The 18,709-nt window shown below is 39.5% G+C and overlaps 2 protein-coding genes, 1 long non-coding RNA gene and 1 pseudogene across 7 annotated transcripts in view; 1 reads left to right on the top strand and 3 right to left on the bottom strand.

Moving 5' to 3' along the window:
- Window positions 1–7,142, top strand: part of LOC150064957 (uncharacterized) — a 21,201-nt gene extending 14,059 nt beyond the window's left edge. Inside the window, exons 2-4 of one of the 3 annotated variants that reach the window (XM_090329551.1) lie at window positions 1,218–1,354; window positions 2,444–2,798; window positions 6,080–7,142. In XM_090329551.1, coding sequence (XP_090185677.1) covers window positions 1,289–1,354; window positions 2,444–2,798; window positions 6,080–6,297 — 639 coding nt within the window. In that variant the 5' untranslated portion in view covers window positions 1,218–1,288 and the 3' untranslated portion in view covers window positions 6,298–7,142. Of the gene's footprint in view, window positions 1–1,217; window positions 1,355–2,443; window positions 2,901–6,079 lie in introns of all 3 variants that reach the window. The other 2 variants (XM_090329550.1, XM_090329549.1) reach the window with 2 other exon arrangements.
- On the bottom strand, window positions 904–18,709 carry LOC150064954 (uncharacterized). 3 transcript variants are annotated; one of them, XR_016534871.1, is made up of 5 exons: window positions 18,525–18,709; window positions 5,680–5,826; window positions 5,369–5,481; window positions 2,724–3,046; window positions 904–1,519 (listed from the first exon to the last, which is right to left on the bottom strand). It is a non-coding gene; the product is annotated as an uncharacterized LOC150064954 (long non-coding RNA). The 3 variants fall into 3 exon arrangements; XR_016534869.1 differs by lacking the exon at window positions 904–1,519 and having other exon boundaries at window positions 1,526–3,046; XR_016534870.1 differs by lacking the exons at window positions 904–1,519; window positions 5,680–5,826; window positions 18,525–18,709 and adding an exon at window positions 5,868–5,972 and having other exon boundaries at window positions 1,526–3,046.
- Window positions 9,332–9,747, bottom strand: LOC150064956 (large ribosomal subunit protein eL42-like). The gene has a single exon (XM_090329022.1). It carries the CDS (start codon window positions 9,745–9,747, stop codon window positions 9,415–9,417), a length of 333 nt encoding a protein of 110 aa, XP_090185148.1. The 3' UTR covers window positions 9,332–9,414.
- On the bottom strand, window positions 14,784–17,999 carry LOC150064955 (PC4 and SFRS1-interacting protein pseudogene; annotated as a pseudogene).

The raw sequence follows: 18,709 nt of genomic DNA, 5'->3' as shown, positions 1-18,709 counted from the left end.
TCCCTTTATCTACAATAGCGGGTTCACACTTATAAATGGAGCCAAGCATGTGGGATATTTTGTAGCACATCTGTATTTATGACTATATAACTATATAACACCCGAGGGCTTAAAATAAATATTATGGTAGTCATAATTGAAGTTGGCCAGTTCAGACATCTCTAAATGGAGATGGAGGTGGTATTTTTCTGTCCAGGCTCAGCTGAACAAAGAACAGCAGAATACAGAGGCTCCATTGGGGTAGGCCATGAAGCTGTAGTGATCTGCAGGTACCTATGGGCTTCATGAACTGACATGACTTTGCGACATGTCTAAAAGTTGGAACTGGTTCTTGGCTGATTTTCTTAGAAAAGGAGCTCGACTTCTTTCCACATGGCTCAGCCTTCTAAGAAAGTGAAGGGAAGCCACAACGTTTCTGAAGGTCTAGATTCTTACACGCACACAGTCTCATATAGTGCCACTTGCCTAGTGGTCAAAGTCAAGAATAGGGCCAGGGTCAAATGTGGAAGAGGACTTAACTGTCACTGATTAATGAGATAAATTGTGAGGATTCTTAAATTATTTTTAATCCTTCATCTGAGGTTTGAGTTCAGTCCCATCAATACAGCATAACAGGAAATCTTGAGATACTTGACACAAAGCAAATGATTTCAATTGTTCATTGTTTTGTTGTCTTGGTCATTGTCTCCTGGGTAAAGAACATTTTTCCTAGATAAGGATGTAGATGATTTAAAAGTGTTTTTGGTTGAAATAAAAGTTGGTGAAAATATTACACTAAAATAAGACAATCTACAAGTAGAGGGCAAAGGAATGAAGGGAGGAGGGGCAAGGAAACTACAGTCATAACATTCAATGTGCATTATGTAATATATTGAATTATATAACTTGAGTTTGGATGGCTTTTGGAAAGATGGGAAGAATATTGGGAGGGTGACATTGATCAAGATGCATGCAACTTGTTGAATTGAAATCTCCTTGTACAATTACTTAAATAGTTTATATAAGGTTCATTGAAATAGCACTAAGTGTGAACATATATTTTGTTTAAGAATGTGAGGGCATTTCACAGAAAAACAGTTGGTTGAAATAAGATTATTTTGTAAAACATAGACCAAGAGAAAAAAAAGAATAAAAATTTAAAGTATACAAAATAGGAAAGCATTCCATTTACAAATTTCAGATTTTTATGTGTTTACTAACCTCCTTTTAGATTTTAGCTGATTCCGGATTATATTTTGCCTTTCCTGATGTTTAATTTTCAAGAGTTAGAGAATAAAGTGTCAAAAATATGTCCTCGTCAAGTTCCACCAGTTTGACTTCACTCAGTACGGCACTAGAGTATCACCCATGCTCGGTATGTACTTAAAACTTCATACAACTGTTCACAGGAAAATCTACATCCAAAACCCATACAATTTCAAAATGTGGAACATGGGTTGACACATCTGGGAACAATGAGGAATACTAAAATTTCATCCCCATGACTTAACATCTTTTATCCCAGCAAAATTTAGCTCTTCTAAGTCGGAATGAGCATATACACAAGTTTTCCTAAGGATGGTAATCAGTTTTAAAGAGCCAGTTGCTAACTTTATTTCACTTTGCATTTGCTCTTGTTGTAATGGAACCCAATAGGAATGAAAGGAAATTGCAATGAGCCAGACAATGGTGGTCCTGGGACTTAAGCCCATCACATTGAGCATGTTATGTGAGTGTTCTACCACATCCTCAACCAAATATCCTGAATTTTTGGCTCTTAGCTGAGTTGTATTTTTTTTGGCTTTCTGAGTTAATGCCCAAAATATTTTAGGAGTGATTTATAGGTAGGAAACCAGAAAATTTCATTCCTTTTATATAGCATTTTGTATAGAGAAATATACTTTGATGAATCATTTATTGTTTTTTTTCTTCTTCTGATGACAACTACCCCCAATCACTCTACAAATGAAACCACTAACTTTATTCCAGCCAATCACAACCATTTACAGTCTCCTTTCTACTGCATTTCCCACTCTGAGCTCTTGAGACATCCAGATGATGCTTTGAAATCAATATGATCTCCCTTCCTTCCTTCCTTAAAAGAAATGTATTCTTCAAATCGAGTAAAGTTGGTCACTGCCTCCTGAGCTATCCTTTGTGATAGTCACTCAGAATTATAGAGATGGAAAAATCTAAGAGACTCTGAAGTCCAGCACTAGCTGGCTTATTTTGCAGCTGAGAGCTTACATGACATACATAAAGAACACAATCTAAGTAATCAACTTTCTGCTCTCTCTATTCCCTGTTCCTAACTGATTTGGTTTACTTAGGCAAAGATATCTTCTAAAAACAAATGCTTTTGTTTCTGTGACTATTGGTTGTCCAAATTTTTTTCAGAGTTTGGGATCTGCCAGATGATTTTTTTTCATGGGTTTTGTGACTTTCCTTTTTTTTTCTCTCACAGCTGCCTGAATTATATTTATTGATGCATATTTTTAACAAGGAATGCAAGAAATCAAGTCTCCTAAAAACTCAGAGCATTTCTCTTAAGGAAGCACAGAAACTACTTGCTAAAAACCTAAATGCCATGACATGCACCCATGGAACTGAGGCAAGAAGTGAAGATTCCGAAATTGTTTATACATGTCCTGTTGTTAAAAAGGAAAGAAGGTCACGGCAGTCTATGGCTGAACTCTCCTACCAGCGCCTGCTAATCGGCATCACCCCCTCAATGGAGCGGCTGCCTGACTCCTGTCATAGACTGGTCCAACTTGAGACCTCTAACCAGAGTTTTCATTACATTATCCTCAAGGACCCTGGTTCTGTATCCCAATTTATTATTCGGAAAATGAGTTCTATGGGCTTACGCCCACAGATGGTCTTTGATGATAGGCTTCCCAAATACACCCCATTGGAACCAGGTAATTTAAATAGATGATGAGGCTACTTGGAAAAAGTCCATGGAAATCTTGTTGCAAATTGAAGTGGCTTTCCAAAGCAGAAATAACCAAATAGTGACCTGGAGAAATATTGTTTGTTCTGAGGTTCATAGCAGTATTTCTTGAAGCTGTAGTGGCAATGAAATATATAGAAATAATTTGATAAACTTCTAAGTTAAAGTTTCAGACTAATTCTTGAAAGATGTATTATTTAGATATTCTACTTAAATTCTTCTTTTGAAATGACCAGTGAGACTCAATTTGTACAGCTCCCCGTAGGTGCCCTTTTCTTCTTTAAAATTAGTAGAATGCAATATTTTCTATACATCTTGGCTTGACTGAGATTTAGAGATTTTTTTAGAGATTAAAAAAACAAAATGAATCATTCTATCTTTATCAAGGCTTTCAATGGAGACTATAAAAAGGAAGAAAGCTCTTGATTTCAGATTAATAGACATATACTTATAAAAGGCAAAGGATCACATAGAGAATGTTAGATTTCTAACATAATATATAGGATGATAAATTTTAATGAGAAGTGTTTCTCTGTTTCCTAATTTCCTCATGTTATTTACAAAGGCTGGAGGCCTAGCTCAATGGCAAACAGTTGCCCTACTGGGCAAGGCCCTAGGTTTGATCCCCAGTATTGGAAAATAAAAAGCACAGGAAGTAGTATTTGATCTTTCTGTGTGATTAGAAACAAATTATGGGGCCAGGAGCATGGCCTAGTGGTAGAGTGCTTGCCTAGCATGCATAAGCCCCTTTTGATACCATATACATAGAAAAAGCTGGAAGTAGTGCTGTGGCCCAAGTTGGTAGAGTGCTAGCCTTGAGAAAGCTCAAGGATAGTGTCTAGGCTATGAGTTCAAGCCCCAGGACTGGCCAAAAAACCCAAATAAAACAAACCCCCAAATTATCAATATAAAAACTCTTCAGAAGTAAAGCATTTTTCCACTCCTCCCCTCCCCTCCCCTCCCCTCCCTTTCTCGTCTCCTTTCCTTTTTTGTGCCAGTACTGAGCTCTGAACTCAGGGCCTTGTAATCTCCTTAGCTTTTTCTTTCAAGGCTGGTGCTCTACCACTTGAGCCATACCTCCACTTTCAGTTTTTTGCTAGTTAATTGGAAACAAGAGTCTATCAGATTTGTTTGCTTGGAGGACTTGGAACTACAGTCCTCAAATCTTGCCTCCTGAGTAGCTAGAATTGCAGTTGCCTAGCTGAAACGGATGTAGGTTCTATCCTGGTTCAGCCATTGTTCGTGGGTAGTTTTTGTATTTATGGTCAAAGAACATCTCCTTTACATTCAAATTCTATGATAACATTCTAAGCTGGGAGAAGTATGGTAGCTTTGATTCAAACCCAGAGTCTGACATATGCTAAGCAAGTGCTCTACCACTGAGTTATACGAATAACCTCTTCAATCTCCTTTTTATAAGGAAGTAGTTTTCTCAGAAAGCTTCTTTCTATTTCTAGTAGCCACCTTTCCCTGCAAGCCGGTAGATGAATATATAGTTCTATAGGAAAGGCAGACAGAAGGAGATTGTAGTGGGCATGGAAGAAATCAATCTACTACTTCTACCATAGAAAATGTCCTAAATGTATTTGATGAAAATCATTACCACTAGGTCTTTGTCTCGCTAAATCTTTTTTCCCTTCTCCTAAACCTTACTGCTATGAATATCTTGTGAGCTCTCGGAAACTTGGTGACTTGGTTCTGGGGGCAAATTGTTGACTAGTAAGTTAGCTCCAGTTTATGTTCCATTTCAAAGGATGAATTCAAATATTTTTTTTGTGGGTTGTGGGGCTTGAACTCTGGGCCTGGACACTGTCCTTGAGCTCTTCAGCTCAAGGCTAGCACTTGAGCTACAGAAACACTTCCAGTTTTCTGGCGGTTAATTGGAGATAAGAGTCTCATGGACTCTCATAGACTCAAAGCCCAGGCTGGCTTTGAACCATGATCCTCAGATCTCAGCCTCCTGAGTAGCTAGGATTATAGGTGTGAGCCACCAGCACCTGGCTTCAAGCATTTGTTTCCTGTATGTTTAGACTAGTTATGAAGACATTCTTTTAAGTATACTTGGGATACTTGGGAATCCTAGGCCGTTCACAGTATAAGGCTTGGAGGACTGATGGGGTAGGAGCTCTGTCTTTTCAATCCTTGAGCCATGAGTGGTCACCACATGGGGATGATGGTAATGAGAAATACACATGTCCTCCTGCTTTTCTCATGGTATTACCTTTTTTTTGCCAGTCCTGGGCTTGGGCTCAGGGCCTGAGCACAGTCCTTGGGTTTTCTCAAGGCTAGAGCTCTACCACTTGAGCCACAGTACCACTTCTGGCTTTTTTCTATGTATGTGGTACCGAGGAATCGAACCTGTGTCTTCATGCATGCTAGACAAGCACTCTACCACTAGGCCAAACTCCCGGCCCGGTATTACCTTTTTATACTCACTTTTTCTCTCTGTCCATGAGTTTTACATTCAAGCCTTTCTTATAGACTTAGTCTTCTTGTTGATGCCATTTATTTTGGATCTTAGGTTGGAAGCATATTTAGTCAGGAAAGGACTTTAAAAGAAGGAAAGGGGAAATGATGGCTGAGTAGAGGGACATACAGTATACTTTTACTTGCTTTTCCAATGCTCAATGGCTCCTTGAAAAGATTGCAGTGACTAATGACCCCTCCAAGGTGGTAAGTTCTGAAACATTATAGAAGACAGCTGAATCCTAACTAATTGCCACTGCCCTTTTATACTCAGGACTTACCTTAGCATATGTTGAAAGAAATGACACAGTGTCTGTGTAGCTCTGATCACTCTGCTCATTTCTGTACCTCATTTTAGGATATTTTCCTCATTCTTATTGTTATCAGTACCCGGTCTGTCTTTCTCTTTCCATCTGCACCTTTCATTACTGTATAAACACCAAAAAAAAAGAAGAGACACTCTCTTTACCTGCTCTGATCTTGTAGGATCCGCTAGAACCCAGTTAGCCAGACTAATTTACTGCTTAGAGAAGGGTATTAGATCAGATGTACACCATTATTTCCCCTTTAGTTGGAAGTGCCAGAAGGAGTGAGACTCAAGTTTATGATTTATGCTGTCCATCTCTGCATAACCAAAGGTTGAATCAACATGTAATTCTTTGACAATGTGGTTCTTTTCAGAACACCAGTTCCAGGATCTACAGGATCTGCAGCAGAGATATCTGAGTGGGTTCGTGAAGTTGAAGCGCACTCCTAGAATTTTAACCACAGATATAATATATGACACTGAGAAGAGATTTGTAAAGAGCCAGGACATGCCTCCTGTTTTTCTTCCTCTACTTCATAAGCCTTTGGTTATTTCTCAAGATAGTTTAAAAAGATGGAACTTACTCTCTTAAAACGAAGTCTATACAATACTTAACGCAAATCGTCAAATTGAAATGTTACTATGGTGTAAAAATCCAAGTTGATCTGCTAAGCTTGATTAAACCTGCAAAACCCATGATCATAGCTGAAAGAATACTGATATAAGGAAAGAAAAAGTGCTTAAGAAGGACTTTCAAGCAAGAATAACTCTTAAAAGCCTAATAAAGGTTTGAGGTTCAATTCCCAACAACTACCTCCCAATTTAAACACTAAGTGAAATCTGTCATTACAGAAAATGTTGACAAATTTAACAGTTTATATTTTCCAATTCCTGTAGGTTTAGAGATCAGTCTAAGAATATTTTCAACATGTTTATTACTCAGTGGAATAAGGAAGGAAGTAGTATCCATGAAATAAACACAGGAAGATTTTAAAAGGCATAAATTTTGTAAAACAAAAGTTTTAAAATAATAGGACATTGGATTTCTTTGAAGAAAAAGGATTAATGACTTGAAAGATAACAGTGAAAGCTTCTAGATCTTAACATAGTACAACAAAGGAGCCTACAAATAAAAGAGTAATTTGAGGAACAAGAAATTCAGAAGTGGAAGAAATTCACAGTGGAAATATGCAAGAAAGCAGAACAGAAAAGAGATGATGTTTAAATTATTAAATCCAAATTAGAAGCTATATAACAATTCGGAACTGAAGATACAATTTAAGGATATAAAGCACTGCCTAGAAAATAAGACATCCAGAATTCCATGCGTACCCCAGCAAACAATAACTTTAAAAATAAAAAAATATTAAAAAAACATAGACCTTGAGTTGAAAAATCTTCTTGATCAATTAGCATTTAAATCTACTGGAAACTTTGGAGCATTAAAAATTAAAAGGAGGCTAGAGGCCAGTGGCTCAAACCTATAATCCTGGTTACTCAGGAGGTTGAGATTTGAGGATTATGGTTCAAAGCCAGCTGAGGAAGTAAAGTCAGTGGGGCTCTTATCTCCAATTAATCACTAAAAAGCCAAAGTAGAGCTGTGACTCAGTTGGTAGAGTGGTAGCCTTTAGTGCAAAAGCTCAGGGATAACACCCAGGCGCTGAGTTCAAGCCCCAGGACCCATACAAACACAAAAGAAAAGAATTAAAGGGAGATGGGTTACAGTCAAAGAAATAATATACAAGGGAAGTTTCATTGACAGTAGATATGATAGGCCTCTGGTAGCATATATTATTCAAGTGTATCTGGATTTCTATAACTAGATAACCTATCTTTAAAGAGAGAGGTAAAATAAATATATTTTGAAATGAGAGCCAGCAAAGTGGTAAATACCTGTTAGTTTGCAGCATTTGGGAAACTTACATGGAAGAATCACAAGTTCAAGGCTTGCCTGGCTTCAAGCAAGACAAACATAATTTTTAAAAAGTGTTTATTACAGTCCTTCAGGAAAAAAAACTACTTCTAGTATATGCTGTAGAAAACATGGAAGAAATATTCTCGACTATGTAAATTTATAGATGCATTAAAATAGATTTCTGGGTTTAATTTCCCAATATTTTATTTTAAAAATTGCCTTTGTAAGTTGGATGCTCATGGCTCATGCCAGTTATCCTACTCAGGAGGCTGAAATCTAAAGATCACAATTCAAAGCTAGCTTTGGTAGGCAAGTTTTTGAGACTCTTATCTCCAATTAACCACCCCAAAAAAGCTGGAAGTGGAGCTGTGGCTCAAGTGGTAGAGTAGTAGCCTTAAGAAAAAACACTCAGGGACAGCACTCAGATCTTGGCTTAAGCTTCGGACTAGGTACAAATAATTTGTCTTCGTATAATAAGTGCCACTATTATTTGTTTTCTTGATAATGACCATTCTAATTGGGGGGAGGTAGAATCTCAATGTGGATTTCTTTTATGGCCAGAAATGTGGAACATTTCCTCACGTGCCTATTGGCTATTTTTATTTCCTGAAAAGCAGTCTCTTTTTAATTCTTTCAGCCCACTTGTTAACTGGTTGGTTGTTTCTTTGAGGCTTTGTTATTGGGGGCTTAATTTTTTGAGCCCTAGTTTTTTTTTGTTTTTTGTTTTTTTCCATCTCTGGGAACTGAACTCCAGGTCTAGGCACTGTCCCTGAGCTTTTTTGCTCAAAGTAGCACTCTACCATTTGAGTCACAGTGCCACTTCTAGCCTTTTCTGTTTATGTGATCCTACGGAATCGAACCCAGGGCTTCATGCATACTATGCAAGCACTCTATCACTAAGCCACATTTCCAGTCCTCTAGGTATATTTTTGACACGAGACCCTTGTCATATGTCTAGTAATGTCTTCTACTACTCTGTGTGCTCTCTATCTTGCTAGCTCTGCAGTTCAATGCAATCCCATGTATCCAGCCTTTCTTTGATTTGTTGTGATTCTAGATCTTTATTTAGGAAGTTTTGAATTGTGCCAAGGAATCCTAGTGTATCCCCCATCTCTTCCTGTAATTTTATCAGGGTATCTGCTCTTACTTTGAAGTCTTCAATCCATTTGGAGTTGATTCTGGTGCAGGGTGAGTACAAGGCTCTAAGTTTTCTATACTTATATAACCAATTCTGCCAGCACCATTTGTTGAAGAGACTGTCTTTCTTCCATTTGATAATTTTGGCTCCCTTATCAAAGATTAGGTGGCCATAGGTCTGTGGGATCATTACTGGGTTTTCAATTCTATTACATTGGTTCTCAGGCCTGTTCATGTGCCAGGACCAAGCTGTTTTTGTTTCTGTTTTTAATTTAAAAAATTGTCTTCTTATACTTTTTGTCAGTCATGGGGCTTGAATAATGGGCCTGGCTGTTGTCTCTGAACTCTTTTGCTCAAAGCTAGTGCTCTACCGTTAGAGACACAGCACCATTTCTGGTTTTCTGGTGGTTAATTCCAGATAAGAGTTTCATAGAATTTCAAACCATTTTGAACCATGATCCTCAGATTTCAGCCTCCTGAGTAGCTAGAATTACCAGAATGAGCCACTTCCCCACCCCTCCCCCAATTCCTGCACCTGACTCCAGCTGTTGTTTTTTTTTTTTTTTTTGAATTTGGCCTCAAGATTTTATTGTCTTCACAACAAAAGCTGGAACTTAGACATCAGGGTGGTACTGTCTTCATAATAAAAGTTGCAACTTAGAACTGGATCACCTGCCCCTTTCTCTTTTTATCTCCACCCAGTTCAAAATGTTTGCATCTTTTAATAGCTAGCATTCTCTTAGATCTGCAGTTGGGCTCAACACATTCAATTCTCAGTACAATGTTCTTTGTGGTCTTAGCTTTTTTCTGGAAAATTGGCTTAGTCTGACCACCATAACCACTCTGTTTTCTGTCATAAGTACGATTTTCCTGGGCATAAAGAGAATCCTTGCCCTTCTTGTACTGAGTTACTTTGTGAGGCTGGTGCTTGCCACACTTCTTACAGAAAGTCCAGCTGGTTTTGGGAACGTTAGTTAACCATGATGGCATGAAGCCTGCAGCAGTGCCAAAAAAAAAGCTCCAAGCTGTTTTTTTTTATAACTACAGCTTTATAATAGAGTTTGAAGTTTGGTATTGATATTCCTCAAGTACTGTTTTTCCTGCTAAGGATTGTTTTCATTATTTGGGATCTTCTATCATTCCAAATGAATTTCTGGATTGCTTCTTTCATTTCATCAAAGAATGTTGTTGGGATATTGATGAATATTATATTGAATTTGATAGCTTTGGGCAGTATTTTGGCATTTTTATGGCTTACTTTTGGATTCTTAAAATACTTTACAGTTTTTCTTTCCCCTTTTCTAGTTGTTTGCTGGTTATAGATTATCTTCTCATTCTCTTAGTGGATTGAAGAAGATATTACAACACTCTTAATCTGTTAGTAACCAATGCTTATTAGTTCGTTAATTATATTCCAGATGTGCCATCCATTAGAGCCATTTATTACCATGTACCTCAGTCTCCGCACAAATGTGATTGTTGTCATGTATTTTAATTCTATATAAAGGGTCTCTGCTATGGTTCTCAGTGTGAGACCATAGGGACTATAGTGTTGAGTACCCCAATGGGTCTTCAGTGTGTTGAGGTGACAGAACCAGACTCCACCTTCAAAAATAGATGAATAGTGTTTGGGGGGATTGGTCTTCAGAGTGTTGGTTTTTGTAAAGCAAGGCTATCAGAGGCCTTGGCTGCTTCTACATGAATCAGGTTTCATTTTTATTTCTCTTAAAGTTGTGTTATAATAAGTGGAGCGATCCTTACAGGTGTGTTGAGATGTTTGGATTTTCTGACAACCCGCTTGTAAGCCAAGTAAATCTGGTGTTTATGAATCTCTGGTATTTTGTCATAGGAACGCCAAATGAACCTAAGACACAGAATTACCTCCTAAGATTTGGGGGGCTAAAATCTCACTCCTTGGCATTTACCCAAAAGTCCAGAGACAAGGACATCCTAAAGCCACAACGATGTTCATTGCAGCATTATTTACCATAGCAAAGATATGGAACCAACTCAGATGCCCCTCAGTTGATGAGTGGACCAACAAGATGTGGTATTTATACACAATGGAATTCTACGCTGCCATCAGAAAGAATGACAATGCTCCATTTAGAAGGAAATGGAAAGACTTGGAAAAATCATATTAAGTGAAGTAAGCCAGACCCAAAGGAATATAGGAATAAAGGAATATGGTTTTCCTCATTTGTCATAATTAGTACACATCTAGGACTCTCTAAGCAGAGGATTACAATAGCGCAAAACCTAGATAAGGTCATATAGGATGAGACTAAATGAAAGGATCTCTAGGATTTAGAAATAAGAGCGTTATATTGAGTGATTATTGTTCTTAATGTACTGTGGTTATTTCTCTTCTCCTTTGTTGCCCTTTGGTTAATCTCATATTGTTACTGACTTTGTTACCTGTTAGTTATATTGTATATGCATTTATTTATTTGAAATAGGAAAGGGAAGGGGGGAAAACCAAGATGATTGGGAAGGAGTGGGAGAGGGAAATGGGGACAAAAGCATAAGAAGGGGTGTGAGAAGTAATGCACCTACTATCTGGTGAATGTAACTGTAACCCCTCTATACATTACTTTGATAAAAAATGAACAAAAAAAGATTTGGAGGGCAAAGAGGAAAAGTACAAATGGAGATCTGTGTTTCCGACAGGTAAGAGTTTAAATCAACCTAACAAACTCTCAAAATGTATCTATTTTCCACATCCACCAATAACCTTTCATGAAAATTTGGAAGGCCAAATTTAAAATTTGAATTCTACAAGGTTAGACCTTTGTAGGGTTCCACAGTAGAATATGATAGTATAAAAGGAGTGCTCTTTAGCCAGGGGCTTGGAGGTTCTAAGATTAGAATTCACAGCAGCAATGAGAGGGAAAGTAAGAGACAGAAAATTGAACAAGGAATATATCTAAATGGACTCTGTGTTATAAAGATTTCTATGAATTCCTGGACCTGATGGGGAAGGCCACAAATCACTGTCACCCACAATGTGTATGTGTGTGCATATATATATATGTATATATACATATATACATACACACATGCCGATATATATGTTAATATACATATAGAAGTGTGTGCATACATACATGCATATAGACAAATATACAACATATACAACAAATACACATATATGATACAACACATATACACAGTTATGTGTAAACTGTATGGCATATATGCATACACATATGGTGACATGTATATATGAAAAAAATTTCCTACTGTTCTCATATTCTCACTCAATTTTTAGCTTCCAGTGAAGTCCTATCATTTGAGACATGCCTACACATCTGGCTTTTTGCTGATTAATTGGAAATAAGAGTCTCTCAAATTTGTCTTCCTGAATTTCTGGTTCAAAACCAAGATTTTTAGACCTCAGCCTCCTAATTAACTAGAATTATAGGCATGAGCCATTAAAGCCCAATACAATCTTTAAATATGTTTTGTTAGCTAGAACCAAGAGATGAAGTAGTCTGAGAGGTATTCAGATAGCTGTCGTTTCTCTTCAGTGTGAACAAATCTGCTTTAGATTTGGATGGGGAACTTCTCAGATAAAAAGAATGCCATATTGATAAAAGGCCATGATTGATGCTGTCATAAGAATCTAACCTTTATTTTTTTCCTCAAATTTCTTGCATACATGTACTTCTAGGGCATTTCAAGTTCTTTCTGACATAGGCCATAAGTCTCTAAAATAGGCCTCTAAGGCCATTGATCCTTTGTCTTATAGACTCCACAAGTGACTTTCTATGTCTATTTCAGAGTTAGACCTCAGACAATTACGTGACCTCTGGGTCACTTGATATTTGGTCTTTTAGTTGCCCCCCATTTTTTTGGTCTTTTGTAGCTGTTCTACCTTCTTCCTGACCCTCCCCCCACAGAGCTGAGGACTGAACTCAGAGCCTGGCACTTGCCAGGCAAGTACTCTTCCACTGAGTTAAATCCCTAACCCCTATATTTGGTCTTTTGGGCCAATCTCTGGACTAAGTCTCTATTCCTTTACTACATCCGCCTCTAGAAGAAGTATCACTGCTCCCCTCATCAAAGCTTCTGGGTTAGCTAAAGCCAAAGTTGTTTAGATCCTTGCTGCTTGATATGTTGCAACAAGATCCAGAAAGGTCAATGATTTCTTTTTGACGTAGAGGTTAGGGCGATTTCTGTCTGAGGACTCATTTGTGACACAGGTTCATGGATCCTGAAGGGTCAGCCCCAGTGAGTTGAGCTTCTTTTGAAGATATTATTTCAATTTCTTCCCTAGTTTACTGTTGAGAAGGAAATCTCCAGGAAGGATGGGGAAGACTGCCTGACCTATGAGAGCTTGGAAGCTGGAGGCCAAATGTCCAAGATTTTTGGACTGCATACAGTAAACCCATACACTTTTCCCCCCACAACACATCATGTTCCAGGTGATGAATTTTAGATGGCATGGAAGATTGTGCCTCAGTCTAGAGTCTGTGAAACACCCTCTGCAAGACCTTGGCTAGGTTAGAGCAGAGATGGTAGGATTAGGAGCAGGGATTGAAACTGAATCTAGGCAGGAGGGAGATGTTTTAATGGAGATTGGGGTAGGGTTTCAGGAAAGGCTCCAGGTTGAATTCAGGACAGAGGTATAGTGTAAGGAACCACTAGGGATTCAGGGATTCAGGTTTAAGTAATCCCCAAACACTCTACCATACCCATTTTCTACACCTTTTCTAAATGCTATCTCCATGTGAGCTGTCTTATGTCTCATAATTTACCATCACTTTCATAAGCTGTGAAGCCTTTTGTTTGTTGCCAGAGTCCAGAAATCTTATTTGATTTCCTATAATGTGGGAAGACAAGTTGTAGGGAAGTAAATCCTGGCAATTATGCAGGAGAAGTACTCTGCCTTGAGGACAACTGTCCTCCTCTCTTTGACATGTAGTGTCAGCATGTTTTTATTTAACAAGTACTTAATGCTGGAGCCTAAGAGCTATTGATAACTTTACTCACAGGCTCTGCCTCCAAGCTTGCGGTGAGGCTGTAGAGAGCTGTCCTACATGGATCAAGGACTGTGCACATATAGAGGAGAGTCCACTATCCAACAGCATTGCTGAACTGCCAAGCAACCTATGCAAGCAGCCAATTTTTGTCTGGAAATTGGGGCCTTGCTTGCTTGTGTTTGTCTAAGAGCTTGAAGAGTATTATTAGGCTATTTCAGATCTTACTTTTTTTTTAATTTAGGCACTCACAAGCTATAAACTGTCCTCTTAGGACTGCCTTTGCTGTATCCCAAAATTGCTCTTTCACTTTCATTAGAATTTAGGAACTTTAAGTTTTCTTCCCTTCTTTCTTCTATTTCTGTTTTTCTTTCTGCTGGTCCTGAGACTTGAACTCCCGGCCTAGAAACTGTTCCTGGGCCTCTTTGTACTCAAGGCTAGCACTCTACCACTTGGGCCACAGAGCCGCTTCTAGCTTTTTCTGAGCAGTTTTTTTTGTCAGTCCTGGGCCTTGAACTCAGGGCCTAGGCACTATCCTTGGGCTTTCTCAGGGCTAGAACTCTACCACTCGAGCCACAGTATCATTTCTGGCTTTTTCTATTTATGTGGTACAGAGGAATCGAACCTGGGTCTTCATGCATGTTAGGCAAGTACTCTACTACTAGGCTAAACTCCCGGCCTAGGTCTTGCTTTTTGATTCAGTTTTCCATTCTATGTCGATCTGCTGCTTCTTTCTCTTGTTGGCCTTTTAGCAGCTTCCTCCTGTGAGAAGTCTGAAAGTTTCTTCCAACCTTTCTCTTCTTTTCACCTTCTTGGTCATCTCCTTCTTCAGAATCAGATGTTGAAGTAACTCCCATTTTAGCTAAACTATTCTTTTGATTCTACTTCTTTCTTTCCTTCCTTTTTGTCTGGTTCTTTTCTTGGTTTATCTTCTTCCTTCTGTCCCTCTTCATCCTTTTGTTTTCTTTTTGCCATTCCTGGGGCTTGAACTCAGGGCCTGATCCCTGCCATTGGACTTTCCTCAAAGCTAGTGCTCTACCCACTTGAGCCACAGCACCACTTCTGGCGTTTTCTATGTATGTGGCACCAACGAATTGAACCCGGGTCTTCGTGCATGCTAGGCAAGCACTCTAACACTAGGCCAAACTCCTGGCCCCCTCTTCATCCTTTTTAAGCTGCTTCTTTGGTGGTTTTTCCTCTTGCCCTTTTTCTTACTTTTGCCTTCCTCAGTGGTCATGTCACTCTGAAGGACAGGGCTATTTTCCTGTTTTAGGTCTGCCTGTTGGTTTTGGAGTCTTGACTTCAGTAGCGGCAGGCTGTCCTCTTTTAGGACTTTGAGATTAACATATGCTGTTGGTGTTGTCACTATTCCTGCCTCCTCAGGTTCTATTTGTTTTTCTGCCTTTCTCCTTCTCCCTCTTCTAGCAGCTTTTGGAGTAGTTGTGTCAACTGCTTTAGTCACATCCTCATTGCTGGCTTTTTCTTCTTGATCGGTATCTTCCTTGGAAACACTAGTTTCTTTTTCTTCAATTTCAACACCAGATGGATGCATTTGATTGGTTGATGCCTGTGCACTTGAAAATTTCACTTTTGGATTGTTATATATCTCCGATAAACTTTCATTGAAATCTTTTCGCTTATTTGGTTTGCTGTACTTTTCCTTATTTTCTGAGTAAGGAAATATTTCCTTTGGTCCAAAATAAAAGAGCAAATAAAATGGATAGTTTGTAGGTGGTTTTTCAGCTCCATCAGGAACTTCATCTACTTGAGCTGGCCAATGGGGATAACCTTTCATCCTGGCAAAGACGAGGTCATGTTTCAGGGTCCTGAGACCTGGCGCTGGGCGGGTGGGTGGAGGGATGTGGGAGCGAGGCTGCGAACCTGGGTCCTACCCCGTGTCTCTCTGTTCCCAGGCTGGCCGGGAGTCTACTCCCCCACCACTCATTAGTTCTTAATTTGATCTATGTTGTTGTATTTTCTTTTTGTGTTTATCTGACTGATCTATTTTTCTCCAGTTTATCTTCAGTCTTTGGTATTTTCAGCTTATTCCACTCTATTAACAAGCTGTGTCTGTGTGTGTGTGTGCGTGTGTGTGTGTGCGTGTGTGTGTGTGTGTGTGCTCATATTGGTACTTGAACTAAGGGCCTTCAGTTCTTTGTTTTTTCCTTCCTTCCTTCCTTCCTTCCTTCCTTCCTTCCTTCCTTCCTTTCTTTCTTTCTTTCTTCCTTTTCCTGGTCCTGGAGCTCAAATTCTGGGTGTGGATGCTGTCCCTGAACTTCTTTGTGCTCAAGGCTAGTACTCTACCACTTGATCCATGGTGCCACTTCCTTTTTTTTGTCTGTGATTAATCAGAGATAGTTTCATGGACTTTCCTGAGTGGTCTAGCTTTGAATCATGATTCTCAGATAGCAGCCTTCTGAGTAGCTAGAACCATAGGCATGAGCCACCAGTACCCAGTGGACCTTCAGTTCTTGCTGAACTTTTTCATGCAAGTCTGATTCTCTAACACTTGAGCCAAAACTTCACTTTCATCTCTTTGCTGATTAAGTGGAGGTAATTTCATAGACTTTGAGCTGCAATCCTCAGATCTCAGCTTCCTGAATAGGTAGGATTACAGGTAGAAGGTACAAATCCTCAGAGCCTGACCTTAGCAAGACTTCGTATTTGGTTATTGTGTTTTTAGTTTCCAAATTTTCATTTTTATTTCTTTCATTGTTTCTGTCTTTCTGGAATTCTACTTTCATATTCTACATTGTCTTACCTATTAAACTCATCTGATTAGAATTTTCGTTCAGTTAGCTATTTGTATCTTCTTTGATTGCAATTAAGCACCTATATATCTTTTTTATTTCACTGATCATTCTTGTCATTGCTTTTAAAAAATCTGTGGCAGTCCTAGGGTCTGAGCCCAGTCAGAGCCTGAGTGGTATCCCTGTGCTTCTTTTATTCAAGTCTAGTGTTCTACCACTTGAGCTCCACTTCTGACTTTTTTTTGGTAGCTTATTGAACATAAGAATCTCTTGGGTTTTCCTTCTTGGGCTGGCTCCAAACCATGGTACTCAGAGTTTAGCTTCCTGAATAGCTAAGATTGTAGGAGTGAGATACTGGATCCTGGTGTCATTGGTCTTTTGACTTCTCAGTTTTTTGGAGGACCTGTATTTCACTGTTTTCATTCTAGCAATATTTCTACATTGCGATTTATGCAGTTGAATGCAAGTTTTTGGTTGGAATATTTGTCTATGACCTTGCAGTTAGAGATTTTTACAGTGTTTTTGTGTATATGGGTGATGGCAGAGTTATGAATTTTTATGATTAGTGTTCAATCACCACTCAAGACATTGGTTCCAGTCTCCTATTCCACTCAGAGGAAGCTTAGATTCTATTATAGGCACTTGTTCCTTTCTCAGGCCGTGGTGTCTGGCATTTCCATGGTTCTTTAAGGTCCATGAATTTCCTGGATGGAGTTGAGACTGAAAATGTTGTTCAACCAAGCATCAGCATTCTTTTTTTTTGTCTCTTGGTGAATTCGAAGATGCAGTTAATGTGTGCAGGGCCTGCGAATTTCCTTGTCAGGTTTTTCTATATCCTCTCCATTTATTTATTTGATTGTGAGACTTGAACTCAGGGTCTGGGTGCTGGCCCTGAACTATTTTGCTGTATCACTTTAAACCACAGCACCACTTCCACTTTTCTAGTGGTAAATTGGAGATAAGAGTCTCACAGACTTTCCCACCCAGGAAGGATCCTCAGACCTCAGCTTCCTGAGTAGCTAGGGTTGCAGATATGAGTCACTAGCCACCTGGCTTCTGCATCACTTTTAAGACCATACATGATGGTACACAATCAGTAGTGGCACAGAGTTAATGAATCCATGTTGTTCTGCTACTAGAAAGTTCATGGGATATCTAGAATCTAGATCACTGTGCCACCAGCTATAATTTCTTTAGCAGTTTTACCTAAGACACAATTTTCTGCTTGTTTCACTTCCAAACTGCTGAGAAGCTGGAACATGTTCTCTGCCTCTGTCTATACCACCATCTTTGCTCTCCCACTAACCTAATTTTTGATAATAATGATACTGAAGCTTTGGGAATCTGGACTCTTGAGGTCAAGACCTGTCTGTGTTAAAATTAACCAAATTCAAGGGATGGCATTTGTTTTCTAAGCCATAAAACTATGCTCTGAAAATTGAATGGGCCATTAGCTCAGGGAGTTCCCCAATCCCTACCTTATCTCACCCAACCCGACCCCCGCCACCATGGCTGTAAATCTGTGATTTTTGCCGGGTAGACCCTGATTGACAACTCCTCCTCCTCCTCCTATCTTGGGTGCGAGGAGTTCCTTGCCTGGCTTGAAACCCGCAATAAACCTTGCTTTTGCAATTCGGACGCCTCAATCTCGATCGTTTTCTTTGGGGACCCCGTCTCAGGGCACAACATGTGTAACTTCTAGAGACTCTGAAAAGGGTTCCATTCTTTGCTCTTTCTATCTCCTAGTAGCCACCTTCATTTACTGGCTTGTAGTTCTTCCTTGGTCTAAAGTCAGCAGTGTGTGTGTGCACACATGCATTTCATCGCTGCATTCTCACACAGGCAGATACATTCATCTTCAATCACCCCTTGTCCTTAACCCTTCTTCTCCTGCTGGTGCCTCCTCCTCCCCCAGCTTGCTTTACTTTTCTCTCTTTTGTCAGTCTGCATTCATTACATCGAAAGTTTGAACCCAGGGACTACCATTGCTAAGTGGGCGCTCTCCCCCTTGAGCCACACCTCCCACACGTCTCACTGGGGGCTCTTTAGGACCCTTCTGTGGAATTGAGTGGTATTAGGACACTGGCGGTCCAGAGCTGCTGCAGCAGGCAGGGGGGCTGCCAGCCCCCCCAGCAGGAAGGGGGTGCAGCCCTTTGTTCCGGTACCCGGCCTCACCCCCCAGACCTGGGTCTGGCCGGCTGGGTTTAACGTCCCACAGGT

Source organism: Megascapheus bottae, chromosome 3, assembly GCF_031878675.1.
Source record: "Megascapheus bottae isolate mThoBot1 chromosome 3, mThoBot2.hap1, whole genome shotgun sequence".
Taxonomy (NCBI): Eukaryota; Metazoa; Chordata; class Mammalia; order Rodentia; family Geomyidae; genus Megascapheus; species Megascapheus bottae.
The sequence above is the reverse complement of the archived record's forward strand: the minus strand, read 5'-3'. Positions and strand labels throughout refer to the sequence as shown.